The following is a 16472-nucleotide window of genomic DNA, read 5'->3' on the forward strand; positions in this document are numbered from 1 at the left end:
CACCTGTATGAGGTACGCATGTCCACGGGCCCGTCACCCGCCTGCCCTTCGCATCTGCCCATGGTCGTCACCTCTGCCCCCCTCAGCAACCCTTGGGCTGGGGCTGCTCCTGGCTCAGGCGTCACTCTCATGTCTCCGTCAGTGTTTAAATCTGAAGACAACAATCCTCTCTCCATTTTTATTTTCTTGCTTTCCACATCATCCTCTGCTGGGTCCCGTTCAAGCGCTCGTTTCTGACTCCGTGTTCGGCATGCTTCTTCAGTCATTCTGAACTTTGGGAGAAGGAGAAAACATGACATTTAAACTTGGCACAACCAAGTTGCTACCTTCTTAGAAACTTCTCAGTGTCAGCTTGGAGAGTTTTCCTTGCCACATGCTGTTAGCGGAAGTAGGCATAACAAATGCAGGACCCACAAAGTATGCCCAGGACCTTTCTTCACTGCCTGGGGAAGGCTGGGCAGGATCAGTGGAGCATCTGGGGAGCTGAGACATGTGGGGACCTGGATAGGAACAATGGAAAGTGGCTGCTTATCAGAAAGAAAAGGAATTCTCTGTGCTCCAGACTCAAAAGCAAATAGAGGAAAACTGTTCTAGATCTGAACTCCCTGCCTATGGGATTCGGAATACCTGCCCTGGATTGGAGGTGTCTGGAATCCAGCAAAGGGAGACCACGCTGTCCCAGGAGCAGGGTCACTGCCCAGGTCCAGCCCCGCACTGCACTGACTCAGGTTGACCCTTCTTTTCCCCTTTACTGAGGGACAGCCTCCTCACTCCCTGCTCACCTCTGGGGGGTGAGAGGTGGGGGTCACGTTTAACCCTCTGACTGCCAGTAAGGTAAACTTTGAGTGGGGTGAGAGCTGGCCTGTCACCGTGCCAGCACCATGTACCTGCAGCACACACATATCTTGATTTAAAGAAAGAAAAGAAGAAAAAAAACAGCTGAGTCAGTTTTTGATCCCATGACATCACTGGGCTCCACATGACCCTTCCCAGGATTCAGTCTGAGAGACAAAGCACTTTCCAGAAAACCAGTCTGAACCGGTTCCAGACAACAAGCTGAAGTGTTGTTAACCCTCACGGAGACAGGACGGAGGACAGCGCAGTGATGTCTGTCTGCAGGGAGGCTGCTGGCATTCCACAACAGAGTCTGGGACACAGGCGCTCGCTCTTAAAGGAGCCACTCCAAGCCCAGCCTTGATGTCCCAACAAGGCAGGACACAGGAAATAAGACTGTAAGAGTCAGGATCTAAAAAGCCAAGCCAGAGTTCATGAGGGGACAAAAAAGAATTTAGCTGCCAGGCTCTAGTAGAATTCCCAAAGTGCCAGTTCTACACAGGATAATACGCATTCACACCTACCAACATGGGGCCCACTGAGGAATACACGACGGGCCCCTCAGAGAATCTCAATTCATACCTGTGGTGTGCCTACACTGAAGGCACCTGTGTCCACAGGCACAGGCTCTACCTGTGTCCACAGGCAGGGCACCTGGCACCTCAGTTTCCTCACCAGTGAGTATCCTAGGAGGCCTGTCCTGGACAGGGCCAGTCATCCCCAGTCCTGGAGCCCACCTTCTGGGAGGCTGGGGGCAACATGGGGCAATGAAGGGGCCACATCATCATATATGGGACACACTCCTGAGATGACTCACTCACAATCTTCTTTAGGAGCCAATTCCACAAATGAGCAATAGTGCAGGGCCTTGCCCAAGTGGCCCCTTTGGTGGACTTAAAGTGAAAGGAAGGAAATGGACAGCTGCTTCATGCTCCTGGCTCAGAAGGCAGAGTGTCCCATATACACTCGTTAGGCCAGTGTGGCCTGGCCAGGGCACTCAGGTTATCTGCTCCTACAGGCAGTCCAAATGGGTCAAAATGAGCAAGTCTCCTGGTGATCATGTCACCCCCACAGTGCTCCCCACCCATGCTAAAGGAGGGTAGGACTGGAGAACTCTGAAACTCAAGGGCATAGGAAATCAACAAGACCTCCATCTGCCCCCAATCCCTCCTGGCATCCTAGCCTGTGCCTGCCGCCCACCCTGTACCAACTGCTCAGTCCCAGTCACCCCTCAAAAAAAACCCCATCCCCGCCTCCCATTCTCTGTGTGGATATGGTCTCCTAACTGGCTCAGAGAAAGCAAGGAATGCCCCCTTGTCCCTCTTAGCCTAAAGCTCTATGGCTTCTGTCCTTTCCTATGCCTTCACAACAAACCCTGTCAGCCTGCTCACTGAGTCTATCAGTCCCGTCTCTGTGAGACTGCAGATAAGTCACTGCCCTGAGTGTCAGTCACCGACCCCTCCCTCACTGTGGGCACATGGGTCATCTTTCCTTGGGGACTCCTAAAACAGGAGCTCCTTGAAATTTGGGAATTAGACAAGAGGAACAATTTCAGTAGCTGCCTTGGACAGCAGGTAGCTGTGCTCCCAGGACCAGAAAGGAGCTTGTCAAGATCAAAGAGGAGAGGAGACGAAACCAGAAAAGAGGGAAAGAGGGCCCCCACTAGAGTCAGAAGAAATTCTGTCCCTAAGGGAAAAGCTCCCAGTCTGGCCTGGTACACACTGGAGAAGAGGGAATGAGGTAGATACAGAGGATGCCCTCCCAATACTGTACTCAAACTCCCCCATGCTTCTCCACTCTGCCTCTGCTCCATCTTGGCACCCTCACCCACACACCCACCCACCCACCCTGCCAGCCAGCACAGTCTCTGGCCTTGTAAGCTCCAGGCTCCAATCCATGAAACTCATCCAAACCCAGACCCTACATGAAGTCCTTCCTCTCAACTGCCCACAAAGATAAGGAGAAGGGGGAGAACCAACAACCAGATTGCTGTGTGCCAGGTCATCAGACTGGCAAGGTAGTGCCCACGTGACCTCACTTCATTATCACTGGTGTAAAACAAGCAATGGCAAAGAGCCAGAGCAGAGCCTCACACCCACAGGGCTGCTCCTTCCAGCCCCAGTGACCACCCTGGGTCATAGGGCCCCCCACAGCACCCCAGTTTGGGTAGCTGATCAGGGTCCCCAGCAGAGGGCACAGAACATAGCCTGTTTATGCTCTGTGTGCAGTGTCAAGGTAGCTCACTCTGAAGCTGAGGGGCTGGAACCCTGCCAACCCTAGGCCCAGAAATAATAGCCATCCTGGCAATGCACACATGCCCTGCCCCTCCAGCTCCATGTCCCTCCAGCTCTGGTGGGGGATTCTTGAGGCGGGCGGGGGGGGGGGGTGAGCAGCTACACACCTCCCCCACCACAGAAAGGACCAGCATAGCTGGAGGGGGCACGGGGCTGACCAAGGCAGAAGGTGCCTCCAGCTCTGCACCCCACCCCCTGCCACGCCTTGGGTGGTACCTACTCCACACCAAGGTGGTTGCCTTAGAGGCCACATGGGGCATTTGCTCCCAGGGAGGGCAGGTGCTGGTAAAGAGCAGCTCTCCCCTCCTCTCAGCATGAAGGACCAGTAGCCCCCGCACTTTAGGGCTAGCGGCCACCACCCTGCAGGCATGAACCCAGGATCCAGCCACAAACCTATAGGGAAGAAACCAGCCTTGAGGAATGAAGCATGACCTACAATCTCTGCAAAAAAGCAGTGAGGAGGTACATCAGAATACTTTTTCTAAAGAGCAGGTGACAAGGCTGGATTACTGTGATAGCAAATTAGGATCTGCTTCAAAATCCCTGGCCAGTAAGGGTAGAATGAAGGGAAAGACAAGAGAGGTTCTACCACAAGCCCATTCAGGAATGGCCAGCCCACAAAGAGCAGCTTTCCTACTGAAGGGGGATCCTGTGCTGGCACTACATGCAGACAGGGGCAGATCCTGACAGCAGCATGCCCACTGTAAAGATGAGGCTCCCAGGACTGCAAGGCGGCCTAAGGCACAGGATGCTACCCAGGAAGCAGGGCTAGAACCCAGGTGGCCTCAGCCCCTCCTTCTCACTCTCTGCAAACACAACCAAGCCAAGCAGAGCCTGCTCTAATACATCCTCAGACAGGGATGGGAGAGCAGAGAGGTGGGCAAGATGAAGCCCAGATCTTCCTCACTCCAAGAAGGGAGGTTGCAACCACACTAGAGGCTACACAGGCACAGCACAGAGCAACCCCAGAACAAAGGGGCCACCAAATCATAGGTGGAATGACAACATGGAGCTTTGGGTCGGTGCAAATTGTAATTGCCTCTACCAAAAGCTACTTTAAAGATTTTATTTATTTATTTGAGAGAGAGAGAGAGAACACACACATGCGGGGGAGGGGGGCACGGTGAAGAATCTCAAGCAGACTCCACACTGAGCATGGAGCCTGACATGAGGCTTGAACCCACAACCCCAAGATCACGACCTGAGCCAAAATCAAGAGCCGTCTAACCAACTGAGCCACCCAGGTGCCCCTACTTTATTTTAATAAAATGCCACTGTCTAACTGATCTGAGAACCTCAGGAGAAAAACCTGTCTAAAACAACTCCAAAGGGGTGAATGATGTAGAAACCAGAATTTTTAAACAAGACTCAGGAGACCAACGGAAAGCACCTGGCACAAGCTGAGCACACAACACCAGTAAACGTCTCTTGATGATTAAAAAAAAAAAAAAAAGTAAATAAACACAAGTCATGGAGCCATAACCCTAAGGCATTATCATTACTACTATCTGTACTTGGAAGCGTTATTTATACTACGCTGTTACTAACACACCAGCAGGAATACTACCAGTAACATTCCTGTTCCAAGCATGAGAAAAGTGCTTAGCAATACATGCTTGGGAGAAATGACCAGGCTGATGCTCTGAAAAGTGGACCTGGGGTGCTCTTTCCAGAGCTCAGAGAAGAGTAAGCATGAGGAGGTGGAGAAAGAGGGTACTAAGTGTGGCCTGCCCTCAGGGGGAGCATGGATGGGTGAGGGGAGATCCAATTTGTTCTAAAGGATCATCTGGCTGATCTGGGGATAGACTAGAGCTGGGGTGGTGGGGGGAGCAGTCTTGGGAGGCTTCTGTATCTTGTGGATCAGGATGGGAAGGAGACTGAGCAGTGAAGGAAACATGACCAAATACTAAGTATACTTTAGAGGATACAGACAACACAACATGCCAACAGCTGGATGGGAGGCAAAAAAGATCACTTTGTTTTGTTTGTTTTTGCCTGAGCAACTGGAATGATGGAATTGATCTTCTGAGATGGGGAAAGAGCAGATCTGAGAGAAGGCTGGGAGTGGGGTAGTTTGGACATGCTGAGCATGAGTCTACCAGACCCACGCAGGGAGAATGAGGAGCGTCTGCTGACAGGTAGAGGCCTGCACATGGCGCAGCCACTGTCTTCAGTAGCATAGGGCACCCCTTCCTGTCAGGAAGGAAGAAGGGCCTGTGATGCATCCAATGCCAGCTGGGTGACAATGAGATCCAGACACTGGCCTCACTTGGCACTAGCCAATCTCCACACTCAACACACAGGCTCTGCTCGGTGGGCAGTTCCATCAGGACTCAGCTGGGCACCCACCACCAGAGTGCCCCAGAGCAGATGCACAGTGCACGTGGATGTTTGTGTCGTGGTGGTCCTGAGGCTGGGGCTGTGCTGCCCCCCTGCACGGCCTCCCCCTTGTCTCCTGCCTGAACCCAGGAATCCTATCCACCCTCCCCAACAGCCTGAGGAAGCTCAGAAAGATGAGTCCCAGACCTGTACACCCTCTACCCACCCTCTGGAGGCTCCCCACATTCTTGACAGTCAAACCCAGGCACCTGAGAAGGGTCCAAGGAAGAGAACAGCTAAGCTGTACTTTGGTGCCAGCAGCCTCTGGCTGACAGGCAAATGTCTTCCCTTCCAGAACAGAGACCTCACTCTGTTCAAGTCCTGAGCCACTCCCTGATGCATCTCTCTGAGCGACAGTAGCAGAGATGCAGTGGCTGTGTTCTGGAAGGAACTCATACTAGAGACGCCAGTTCTCAAGTTTTAAACGTCAAATCCTCTTAAGGCCGAGTATAAGGGATGCAATTTAACTTGGGAAATAGAAGGATGATTACAACAGCCAGCCTCTACTATCAGACACAACCGAGAACAGAAGCCAGATCTCAGGGAACTGGCTGAGGGAGATTGTTACTCTTTGAGCCTCAGTTTCCCTACACATACCTCATAGACATACTACGTGAAGAGACACACAGTGATGTTAGAAATAACTTGAATAAGAAAATCAAATTGCAGAATAGTATAATACCATTCACATGGCTTAAAAAGGCTTTCTTCAGAAAAAAATACTGAAAAAGCTTATTAAAATCAAAAGTGAAAGAAATTGGGCTAAAAGCCACAGCACTCATTTCTGAGGAATAAATTAAGAAACTTTCACTTTCTGTATTAAATATTTCTGTATGAAATTATTTCTAACGATGACTTCATATCAGTCTTATATTCAAAGAACACAAAGATAAAATGGAGAGCTAGATAAAGTAACACTCCAACATGCAGAGACTGAAAACTGAAAGGACAAGTGTAGTGGGAGTGAGACAAGGGAAGAGGGCCCTTTGGAGGGAAGTGCCCCCAGGCCAGAGGAAGGGTGTTCTGTAATATAGGGAAATCACAAGGCTGGCTCCTCCAACAGGCAGAACCAAGAACATAAGACAAATATGCAACCGTCACTGGACTGAGAGGGGATGCTGCTTCGACCTTGCCATCCATTATTAGCAAGTGTCTATGCAGCTTAAGAGTTCACCCTCTGCGTCACTGAAGAGACTTTCAAGCTCTAAGCAGTAAACCCAAACCCTTCAGCTCATCCCCACAGCCCACCTTCTACCTGGGCTGCCAGTTGTGAATTGGCTGCCAGGCCACGGCATCAGTGTGGGCTCACTCTGAGGGAGCTCCTCATGAGGACTGCCCACAGCAACAATCCTTATACTACTCAGCAGCTTCATCTCTTTTCCAAGCTTGTTGCTAAACTCTTCCATGTAAGAAACTTCATTTTCCCATTCACCTTCATATTCAGTGTGGAGCCTGAATGAATTTCATGTAGCCTCATGAAATGTATGATTCCTGGGGTTTGCCCTATAGGTCAAAATGAAGCAAACAAGTACTTTCATTAAATACTCTGCATTCAGGGGTGCCTAGGTGGCTCAGTCATGATCTCTGGGTCCTGGGATCAAGCCCCATGTCAGGCTCCCTGCTCCGCAGGAGTCTGCTTCTCTTCTCTCTCTCCCTCTGCTCCTCGCCCTGGCTTGTGCTCTCTCTCAAATAAATAAAATCTTTAAAGATTTTTGGGGCGCCTGGGTGGCTCAGTTGGTTAGGCGACTGCCTTCGGCTCGGGTCATGATCCTGGAGTCCCGGGATCGAGTCCCGCATCGGGCTCCCTGCTCAGTGGGGAGTCTGCTTCTCCCTCTGACCCTCTCCCCTCTCATGCTCTCTCTCTATCTCATTCTCTCTCTCAAATAAATAAATAAAATCTTAAAAAAAAAAAAAATCTTTAAAGATTTTTGTTTTAATTTATTCATTTGAGACAGATATAGAGAGAGCATGAGGAGGGAGAGAGACAGAGGGAGAGGGAGAAGCAGGCTCCCTGCTGAGCCAGGAGCCCGATGTGGGACTCAATCCCAGGACCCTGGGATCATGACCTGAGCTGAGGGCAGACGCTTAACCATCTGAGCCACCCAGGCGCCCTCAAATAAACAAAATCTTAAAAAACAAACAAACAAACAAAAAACCAAAAACACAAACCTCTGCGTTTGGACTTGTACAGAGAGAGTCTCACAGACTGAGGCTGAGAAACAGGAATCTGGGGAGATGGTCTAGGCAGGAGAGGGCCAAGCCACTGAGGGAGGGTCTCAGGCAGAGGAAGGGAGCCACATGAATCCTGTGCTACAGGTTTGCTCAAAAGGAGAACTAAGTCTTACTACTCACTGACTGAAGCTGGATTCTTAACCCTTAGGGATCTGAAAACCTAAGATATTCCAAAAATACAGGTGTTTTCTCTCTTGTACACCATCAAGAAGGCACTAGGCCCAGCTGCCTGGCTAGGAGCTCCCTGGGCCTTCAAAGACCTAGACTAAGAGGATGCTAGGGAGACCCTCCCTGCAGCAGTCTTGTGACCAGGGTGGGGGTACACCCACACATGCTGGGGGGTGATAGCTGACACTCACCACTCACTCAACAAGCCTCTGCTTGTGGAAGATGAGCATGTCACCCAAGGTGGGGAAATCCAAGTCTAGGTAGGCGAAGAGTCTGGGCCTGAAACCAGGTCCACCATTCCTTTCTACCTGGCACTCTCACAAGCTGCCCACTGTGAACATTCCACTACATAGTCAAAAGGCCTTTTGTTAAATCAAGTTTAAACAGTTTGTTTTCATCTAGAGTGACAAGCACATGGTGGGGCTAAAATGATGCTTGTGCTAGGAAGGAGTAAGATAAAACAGCCATCCTCAAAGGAGAGGGAACTGAGCCTGAGGAAACTAAGATTTGCCCTGCCCAGGGCCAGGCCAGGGAAGACCCTGCAGCCAGAAGCTAAAGGGACACCCCACAGTCAGATGTCACCACCACCCACCAAGTAACAGGCTACATGACAGCTGGGCCTCAGTGTCAATGTTCCTGTATGTCCCTAGCCCTGGAAGAGAAGAATGCGGGCCACAGAGCAGACAGACAACAGATACCTGATGATTGAACAAATATAAGTTTTATGGAGAGGAGCTCCCAGTAGGGGAAAGGGGGCTGGTCCAGACACCTCAACCCCATTTCAACACTGAGATCCTCAGATCATGACCCAAGTTTATTGCTCCCCTGTTGTTAACAGAAATGTGGGGTCTTCTTACTTTTAAGGGCAAAACACCTAACACTGAGCTTTTACGTCACATGGATCACCTCAGATGATCCTCATAACCACCTGTGAGGTAAGTGTCATCATCTGCCCCCACCTTACAGGTGGAGAAACTGAGGCAGGTGGTAGTCAGCAAATGGGTGAGAAATGCTGGGAACTGAAGCCCATACTCCAGGCAGTCCCAATTGAAAGACCCCATTAACCACCCAGAGTCACATCTGGGTGAGGTTTCCAAAGGATACTGGGAGCTCCTCATAAGTACGAAATTGGGCTTGACCTCTCACCTACAAGGTCCAGATGAGATATTAATGATTACAACTTTATGTTGTTGAGTGAGATGTTTTTGATGTTTGCTTTCTAAGTACAGTAAAAGTTCTGCTGGTGCACAACATATATGCATTTCTAAAAAACCACGGCATACTGCAAAATTATGCAATAAAAACACAGGGCTATGGGAACAATAGGGTTAGGTACACAACACCCCAAAACTTCATCATGACATAAAGACAGGAACCTGATTTTTAAATGGTAGCACGTTAAACAGCCAAGAAATACACAAATGCTACCTGAAGCTTGACTCCTCACCTGAGGGAAGACCTGGCATTTGCTGTGGCTGTTTTCTGAGTTACTGTGACATGCTGGAAGGAGGCTGTGTGACCCCAAGAGAAAATGGTGTGGCCTAGAGGGGGCCTGGTGCATATCTGAGGTGTGTGCATTTCCATTTTGTGTACTGTCAGGTGCTCTTTTAGCTGGGAGCAATTTTCTGGATTCACCTAGTGCAGGAGTTGGCAAACTTTTTCTTAAAGGGACACAACACAGTAAATATTTTCAGCTCTGTGGGTCATTCTGTTTCTGTCCCGATTACTCAGCTCTGCAGTTGTGATAGTACGTCCTCAAATGGGCACAGCTGTGTCCCAACCAAACTTTATTTACCAAAACAGACCACCAGCCTGTGGGCCATAGCTTCCCAACCCCTAGCCTGAACCTGGCATTTCTCCTGGACAAAATCATACGTAACCACACACAACATATGTGTAGTGCTTTCAACTCTGCCCTAATATATCAACAACAAATATGCTTTTCCAAAATAAGTGTTATCAGAGAATTGACTACAAAGGAAAACAGGTTTCTAAAAAGGACTTGAACATGTAAATTCAATCTGAGCCCAGGACTCAAGGTTACCCCTTTTGACAAGTCAAAAGAAATTTAGTTTCAAAAAGTGCTGAGTGCAGAGAGCTCACCAAAGGGTCAGCCTGTCTCACTATATGGGTCAATTTTATTCCATCCTAAAAGCCCTACACACTCTCAAGATAAATAGGTCCATCGTATAAGGAAATTATGTGCTATAAACTCAATTACTGCAGTGGCTGAAACCTTAACCCACTTACAGAAGCAAGCGGTTCCTCAGCACTCATGCCTGAGCATCAGACCAAAGCTCTAAGGAAAAGCACAGGGATGTGAAGGACCTTGATGGGCACAGGGCTGGGAGGGGATGGGCTGGGGTGAGTCCTTCTTGAAATAGGGATGTTTGGGGCACCTGGGTGGCTCAGTCATTAGGCGTCTGCCTTTGGCTTGGGTCATAATCCCAGGGTCCCAGGATCAAGCCCCTCATTGGGCTCCCTGCTTGGCGGGAAGCCTGCTTCTCCTTCTCCCACTCCCCCTGCTTGTGTTCCCTCTCTCGCTGTGTCTCTGTCAAATAAATAAAATCTTGAAAGAAAAGAAATAGGGATGTTTGAGCTGGGACACAAAGTGACTTGAGCACACTGGGTCTGATTTGCTGGAGGACCAGGGGGTCCTTGGGGATGTCCTGTAGTAGGAAGGGAGCTGCAGGGCCCAACTTCTCCAGGTGACCGGGACTTTCCTTCACCCTTGAGGGCTAGGAAGAAAGGGGTCATCTGTGCCAGGGAAACTTCATGAAGGGGGGGTGGGGAGCACCCCTTCTGGGGATCAGGAGGATGCAGATCCATACCACAGTGCCTCCAACTGCCCCACTCTAGGACAGGTCTTGGGCAGACAGGCAGCACTGTCATAGCCTTGCACCCTGTCCTGCCCCACAGAATTGATAGAAATCTCTCTGCAATCATGATCTTCACTTGGTACATTCTGCCTGCAGCTGCAAGAGAACCCCAGGGACCTTCCTGGGGACCTGTCAGGGGCTCAGACTCCACTTAAGTCACCACTTTGGTCCTTCAATTCTGCTGACCTTTATGTGAACACTGGGCTTGACTGGTGGGCATATCACTTCACCCCCAGCCTGGTAGTGTCCTATCAATCCCACATTGGGACTGCCTGGGCCTGGGGTCTCAATGCAGGTTTTCTGAACCTTTGGCTTTATGTTAAAAGAAGTGAACACAGCTCACCAGGTGGACAACCACTTTATAAAAATGAGACACATGACCCCACCAAATTCTTCTTTGAATCCTGTTGAAGGGGCTTAGTCACTCTTTCAAAGGCTTCTCCCAAGTTGGACAATCTATCAACCTCCAATGGCCATAGTGCCTGGGCTCTGGATTCTGGGGAGGCGGAGGGCAGTGAGAAGAGAGGGAAAGGGACAAGGAACACATAACCCCCCAGACTTGGGATCATTTGACTCCACTCAATGGACACCTTATTGGTAGGAAGACATGGAAACTGGGGCACTGACAGTTACCTCCCAACTCCACAAAGCTGCAGCACACCAAGCAACTTTGCACTACAAATATACATGTATGTGCACCCACACTCATGCATACTCATAGACACATGCACCCCCACACGTGCACAGAGTTTTTATCCCCTCCTCCCACTTCCAAATCTTGCCCAATTATCTCAGAAAAGGTCTTTCTCCGTTCAATTCTGAGCAAACGATCAGCATTTATTATGGGTGATCAGTGGCCATTCAACTTCTGATCCACCTATCTCAAAAAGGAAAACCCTGAAGTATGAAAATGAGATTAGACACAGGGGCCAGAATCACCAACTTCTAAAGCACATGAAGAAACCCAGAGCCCTACGGGGCCTCACATGAATCCCCATGCACCTCAGCCACTTTAGCCCACACTTCCCCAACCCCTGTCCAAGACAAATGATTTCATACCTGGCTGGATCAGCAGAGCATTTTCAAATCACCAGCACTGCAACCATGTTCATTTCTACTACTTTGTGCATACTGTAAGTTAAGATTCCAGAGAAGGCAAAACCTAACCACTCTTTACTGTTGTTTATCTGAGTAATGCCTAAACCCAGAAGGGAACTTCTGCAGCACAAGAAGCCTGGTCAGTTACTAACCACCTAGGACAGTCCATCATCTCCTAGTTCACAGCCTGTCTGGCCCAGCAGGATGTGGATGCTGACAGGCTCCTAACAAATGCTGATACCACACCAGACAGTGACCTCTCTAAGGGACCAGTGACCCAGTGGTGCCTGCTCTGTGGAGGGTAGGAGGAAGAGTAGCTCAGGGCCCCCACCTTCATGGGAGCACAGACCTAATAAAGGCTGTGAAATACATGTGCTAATCACCATTTTATTACAACTCAAAACCAGAAAAGAAGTTCACTCTGCTGGTGGAAGGGAAGAATTGAGAAATGCTTCATTTGAGCTGGGCCCCAAGGGCAAAATCTGGACTTGTAAAGAGAGAGGGAGGAAAAAATGATAGAAAAGATGAAGTGGCAAAATATATAGGTGTGTGAAAACCCATCTCCAAAAAAAGGAAATGAAACCAAATAAAAAGAGATCAAAACTTTTTATTTATTTATTTTTAAAAGATTTTATTTATTTGACAGAGAGAGAGAGTGAGAGAGGGAACACAAGCAGGGGGAGTGGGGAAGGAGAAGCAGGATTCCGCTGAGCAGGAGCCCAATTAGGGGCTCGATCCCAACCTGAGCCAAAGGCAGACGCTTAAGGACTGAGCCACCCAGGCACCCCAGATCAAAACTTTTAAACAGTTGTTTTTTAAATGGGATGAAACTATGTAGAAGGAAAAGGAATCCTTGGACCACTTACATTCAGTGTGAGAGGCTCTCCGTGATGGCAGGGCCTCCCATGGACTTCCCTGGGCACCCAGGTACCCTTCAGGAGTTGAGGGACTGGGAGAGGGGTGGAGGTCAGGACCAGCCATCAGCCTGTGAGAGTGAGAAGGGCTAGAACCTGTAACTGGATCCTAAAGGACAGGGTGGGAGGAGGAAGCCCTAAGAGCTGTGAAATGGAAGAGTATGCTCCAAAGACAAATATACACAACTTAAATCAAGTGCCTCCAGTCTCTCCATCAAACAAACCAATCTGAGCACTGGCACTCTCTTCAGGGGATGACCTCTCTGCTCCTAGCCCCTACAAGGCTCTCCACCTAACCCTTCTGGGAAAAAAACGCCATTTGTAAATGCAGTGCTCAGCTTGGACCAAGAACCAAAAGGGAAGGTTAAGTTCAGGAGCATCTCAGCCTCCTCCTAACAGAGCACTTCAAATATTCCAGGTGTGCCCACACACTGCACTCCATCTGAAATGCTAATAACCCATCAAATATATAAGCCTGTTACCACCAAGGGGGTGAGGGTCATCCGAGACAGGCCACAACATCATCTATCTAGTCACCTCCAGCCCTTGGTTCAAGAACCATCCAGAGAAACAGGTTATTAAGACTGAAAAGAGTAAAAAGAACTGGCACCTCTGGTTTTCACATTTACAAATAAACACACATTTACAATCTGATTTTGTTAAAGTGGAGGACTTGTAAATGATGTGATGTCTCTGAATTAATGCTTTTGGGGGATATATTTAACAAAGTTAAGCTGGACAGGAGGAACTTTAACACACTTAAGTGGTGACCATCAACATTTTTTATTTATTCATTTATTCATTTTATTTTTAAAGATTTTATTTATTTGAGAGAGAGAGACACAGCTAGCAGGGGGAGTGGAAGAAGGAGAGGGAGAAGCAGGCTTCCCACGGAGCAGGGAGCCCGATGCGGGGCTCAATCCCAGGACCCTGGGATTATGACCTGAGCCAAAGGCAGATGCTTAACGACTGAGCCACCCAGGCACCCCCAACATTTTTTTTTTTAAGATTTTATTTATTTATTTGACACAGAGAGTGAGAGAGCACAAGCACCGGGAGGGGCAGAGGGAAAGGGAGCAGGCCCCCCGCTGAGCAGGGAGCCTCATTTGAGACCTGATCCCAGGAACCTCGGGATCATGACCAGAGCCTAAGGCCACCACTTAACCAAATGAGCCACCAAGGTATCTGACCATCAACATTTTAAAGACAAAACCTTAATGGTCCTCAAATTCCTAAACACAAATCCCACACAGACTACAAAGTAAAGAACACAGCACTCGTAGAAGTTCACTCCAGCAGTGTGTGGGAATAAAGCAGGGTTCAGGACAAGTCATCTCCAGAAAATAGACAGTCACAAGGCCGGCCTGCTGACAGTTCACCAGGCTGCTCAAACTCGCACGCGGGATGTGCAACGCCAGGCCTGGGACATCAGGTCCTAGACCTCAACTTCCCTCCCTGGAGTCATGGGAGAATGGGGCGGGGGCACTAAAGAAAGCACAGATCCTATCCTGGAAAGACAGTGTAGGGTATATATTTTTATCTTCTCTCAGACACAGCCAATCTCCTGCAAACTTCTGAAAACAGGGAATAATGTGGATCACACAGATCCCCCTCAACTACATCTGCACCACAGCCCCATACCTTGGCTTCTGAGCACCCCTTCCCAGAGACATGAGATGAAAGCCAGTCTTCATCTCCAGCCATAGGACACAGTAGGGAGAAAAGTGCACCTACACTGATCATATGTTAAGAAGGGAAAGACAGGTAGCAAGTGTCTTTAAAACTAGAGTAGCTCCTTCAGGCTCACACTGGAGATAAGAACTTGGCTTTTGTGTTTGCTCTCGAAGTCCCCAGTGAGCACCTAATACCAGCCCCTGGAAGTGGCTCCCCACAGGCTTCTGAACTACCAGCAGCCAGGGCCGTTGGGCAAAAGCCCAACCCTGCGGCCAGAAAGAAAGAGATGCTGTTGCAGGAGCACACAACACAGAAACAAAGGTACTGCTTGTGAAGGGGAATCGGAGCAATATTAAATGTCCACAGGGAAAACAGTAGCCAGGAGTCCCCCTGGTGCAGGATATCACTCTAAGGGCTAGTTGGCTACATTTGCCTCACATGGGAAAAGAACAGCCCTCTGTTCCTTCCCAGCTGCCTCCTGGGCCATGTGCCTCCATGGCCTACAAAGGGTTACACCTGCCATTTCCATGCCATCTGCAATGTGCCCATCGGGTGTCACATCACAAAATGGGAAGCCTTAACCCTTCCAGTGCCAACTCCCTCAGGGTCAAGACATAGCTCTAACCACCAGCTCCACTGAGGCCCGTCACTGGAAATGGCAGAGAGGTTTTGCACAGACAAGTGCAGAAAGGACCAAAAAAGTCACCTCCATTCCTAGGAGGAGATATGAGGAGAAAGTGGGGGAACCAGGGGTGCCTCTTTTGACGTTTTTATCAGGGCACCCAACAATATAGTAACACCTGGAGGCCTTTCCTGGGCTTCCTTTGTCAAGCTCCTTCCTGCACATATTCTGTGGTATCAGAGCACTGGCAAATGCCCCAGGAGGATCAGAGCCAGTAGGGAAACTTACTTTTAGGACTAAGTTTCCGGTCTCAATAAAGCCCATGGGACTAAGAAACAGTTCCTACCAACGACAAGTTCTCTCAGCACTTTCTGCACAGCTGTAAGACCTGAAACAGAAATCCCACTTCTAGCCTCTACCCTGTAAGTGGAATTCTTCCCCTTGGGCAGGGAGTTGTTCAGATACCTGCAACAATCTCTGGGAAAGAGCGGAGCTGGGCTTGAGGGTATCACATTAAGTGGTCCTTTTGTAAAAGATACTATTCAAGGTAAAAACAAGGCCCTCACCACAGCCTTAAGGTCAGGTCAGCCTCTCCGACCTTGTCTCCTGCCATCCTGTGGCCCACCCCATCCTGACCCCATTCTCTTAGGCCACAGTGACATTCTGGCCACTGACAGTCAAGCTCACTCCCACCCCAGGGCCTTTGCACTTTCTGCTCTCTCTGCCTGGAAGGCTCCTCCCCCAGGTCTCTGAACTACCCTCTTTTTCAGGTCTCAGCTGAGACAGCAAAATGACATTATCTCCCCTCCACACAATCCCCTCTGTGGATTTCTAACTTCTTTCCCACTTCATCGCCACTTAACATTCTATTCACTCATCTCTCTGTATACCCTCCTAACCCCATCTCCCATAAGACAAGGAATACCTCCTTGTTCAGTGCTACCACCCTAGAGCCCAGGACAGAATAAATGCTCAACATATATGTTAAACATACAAGAAAAAGTATTTTCAGAACTCCCAGCTATCACTCTCCCTTCCTGGTTAAATAAGCCAAAATGTTTTCAGGCCAGTAAAAAAGATAAGGATCAAAAACAAAACCCTTACCTTTTAATAAAAATTAACTCAAAATAGATCAAAGACCTAACTATTAAAAGCTAAATCTATAAACCTCTTAGAAAAAAACGGAAGGGTAAATCATGACCTTGGATTCGGCAACAATTTCTTAAATGTGAAACCAAAAGCACAGTAGCAACGGAAGAAAAAAAAAGGCAAACTGGACTTTACCAAAATTAAAATCTAATGTGCAAAGGACACTATCAAAAGAGTGAGGGGAGGGGCGCCTGGGTGGCTCAGTCGTAAAGCGTCTGCCTTCGGCTCA

General features: G+C 49.1%; 1 protein-coding gene across 6 annotated transcripts in view; it reads right to left on the minus strand.

The window, feature by feature from the left end:
• GATAD2A (GATA zinc finger domain containing 2A) overlaps positions 1-16472 on the minus strand; it is a 102585-nt gene that overhangs the window by 36646 nt on the left and 49467 nt on the right. For 4 of the 6 annotated variants that reach the window (XM_028126848.2, XM_028126844.2, XM_028126845.2 and 1 more), the window contains exon 3: positions 4-272. The exons of 1 other annotated variant lie outside the window; for it this stretch is intronic. In XM_028126848.2, the coding sequence (XP_027982649.1) occupies positions 4-272 (269 nt within the window). The remainder of the gene's footprint in view (positions 1-3; positions 273-16472) is intronic. One more of the 6 variants, XM_088028856.1, reaches the window with a different exon arrangement.

The sequence above is a fragment of the Eumetopias jubatus genome, unplaced genomic scaffold (assembly GCF_037043125.1).
Source record: "Eumetopias jubatus isolate StellerSeaLion01/CBP00866 unplaced genomic scaffold, mEumJub1_p1.0 scaffold_1, whole genome shotgun sequence".
Classification (NCBI taxonomy): domain Eukaryota; kingdom Metazoa; phylum Chordata; class Mammalia; order Carnivora; family Otariidae; genus Eumetopias; species Eumetopias jubatus.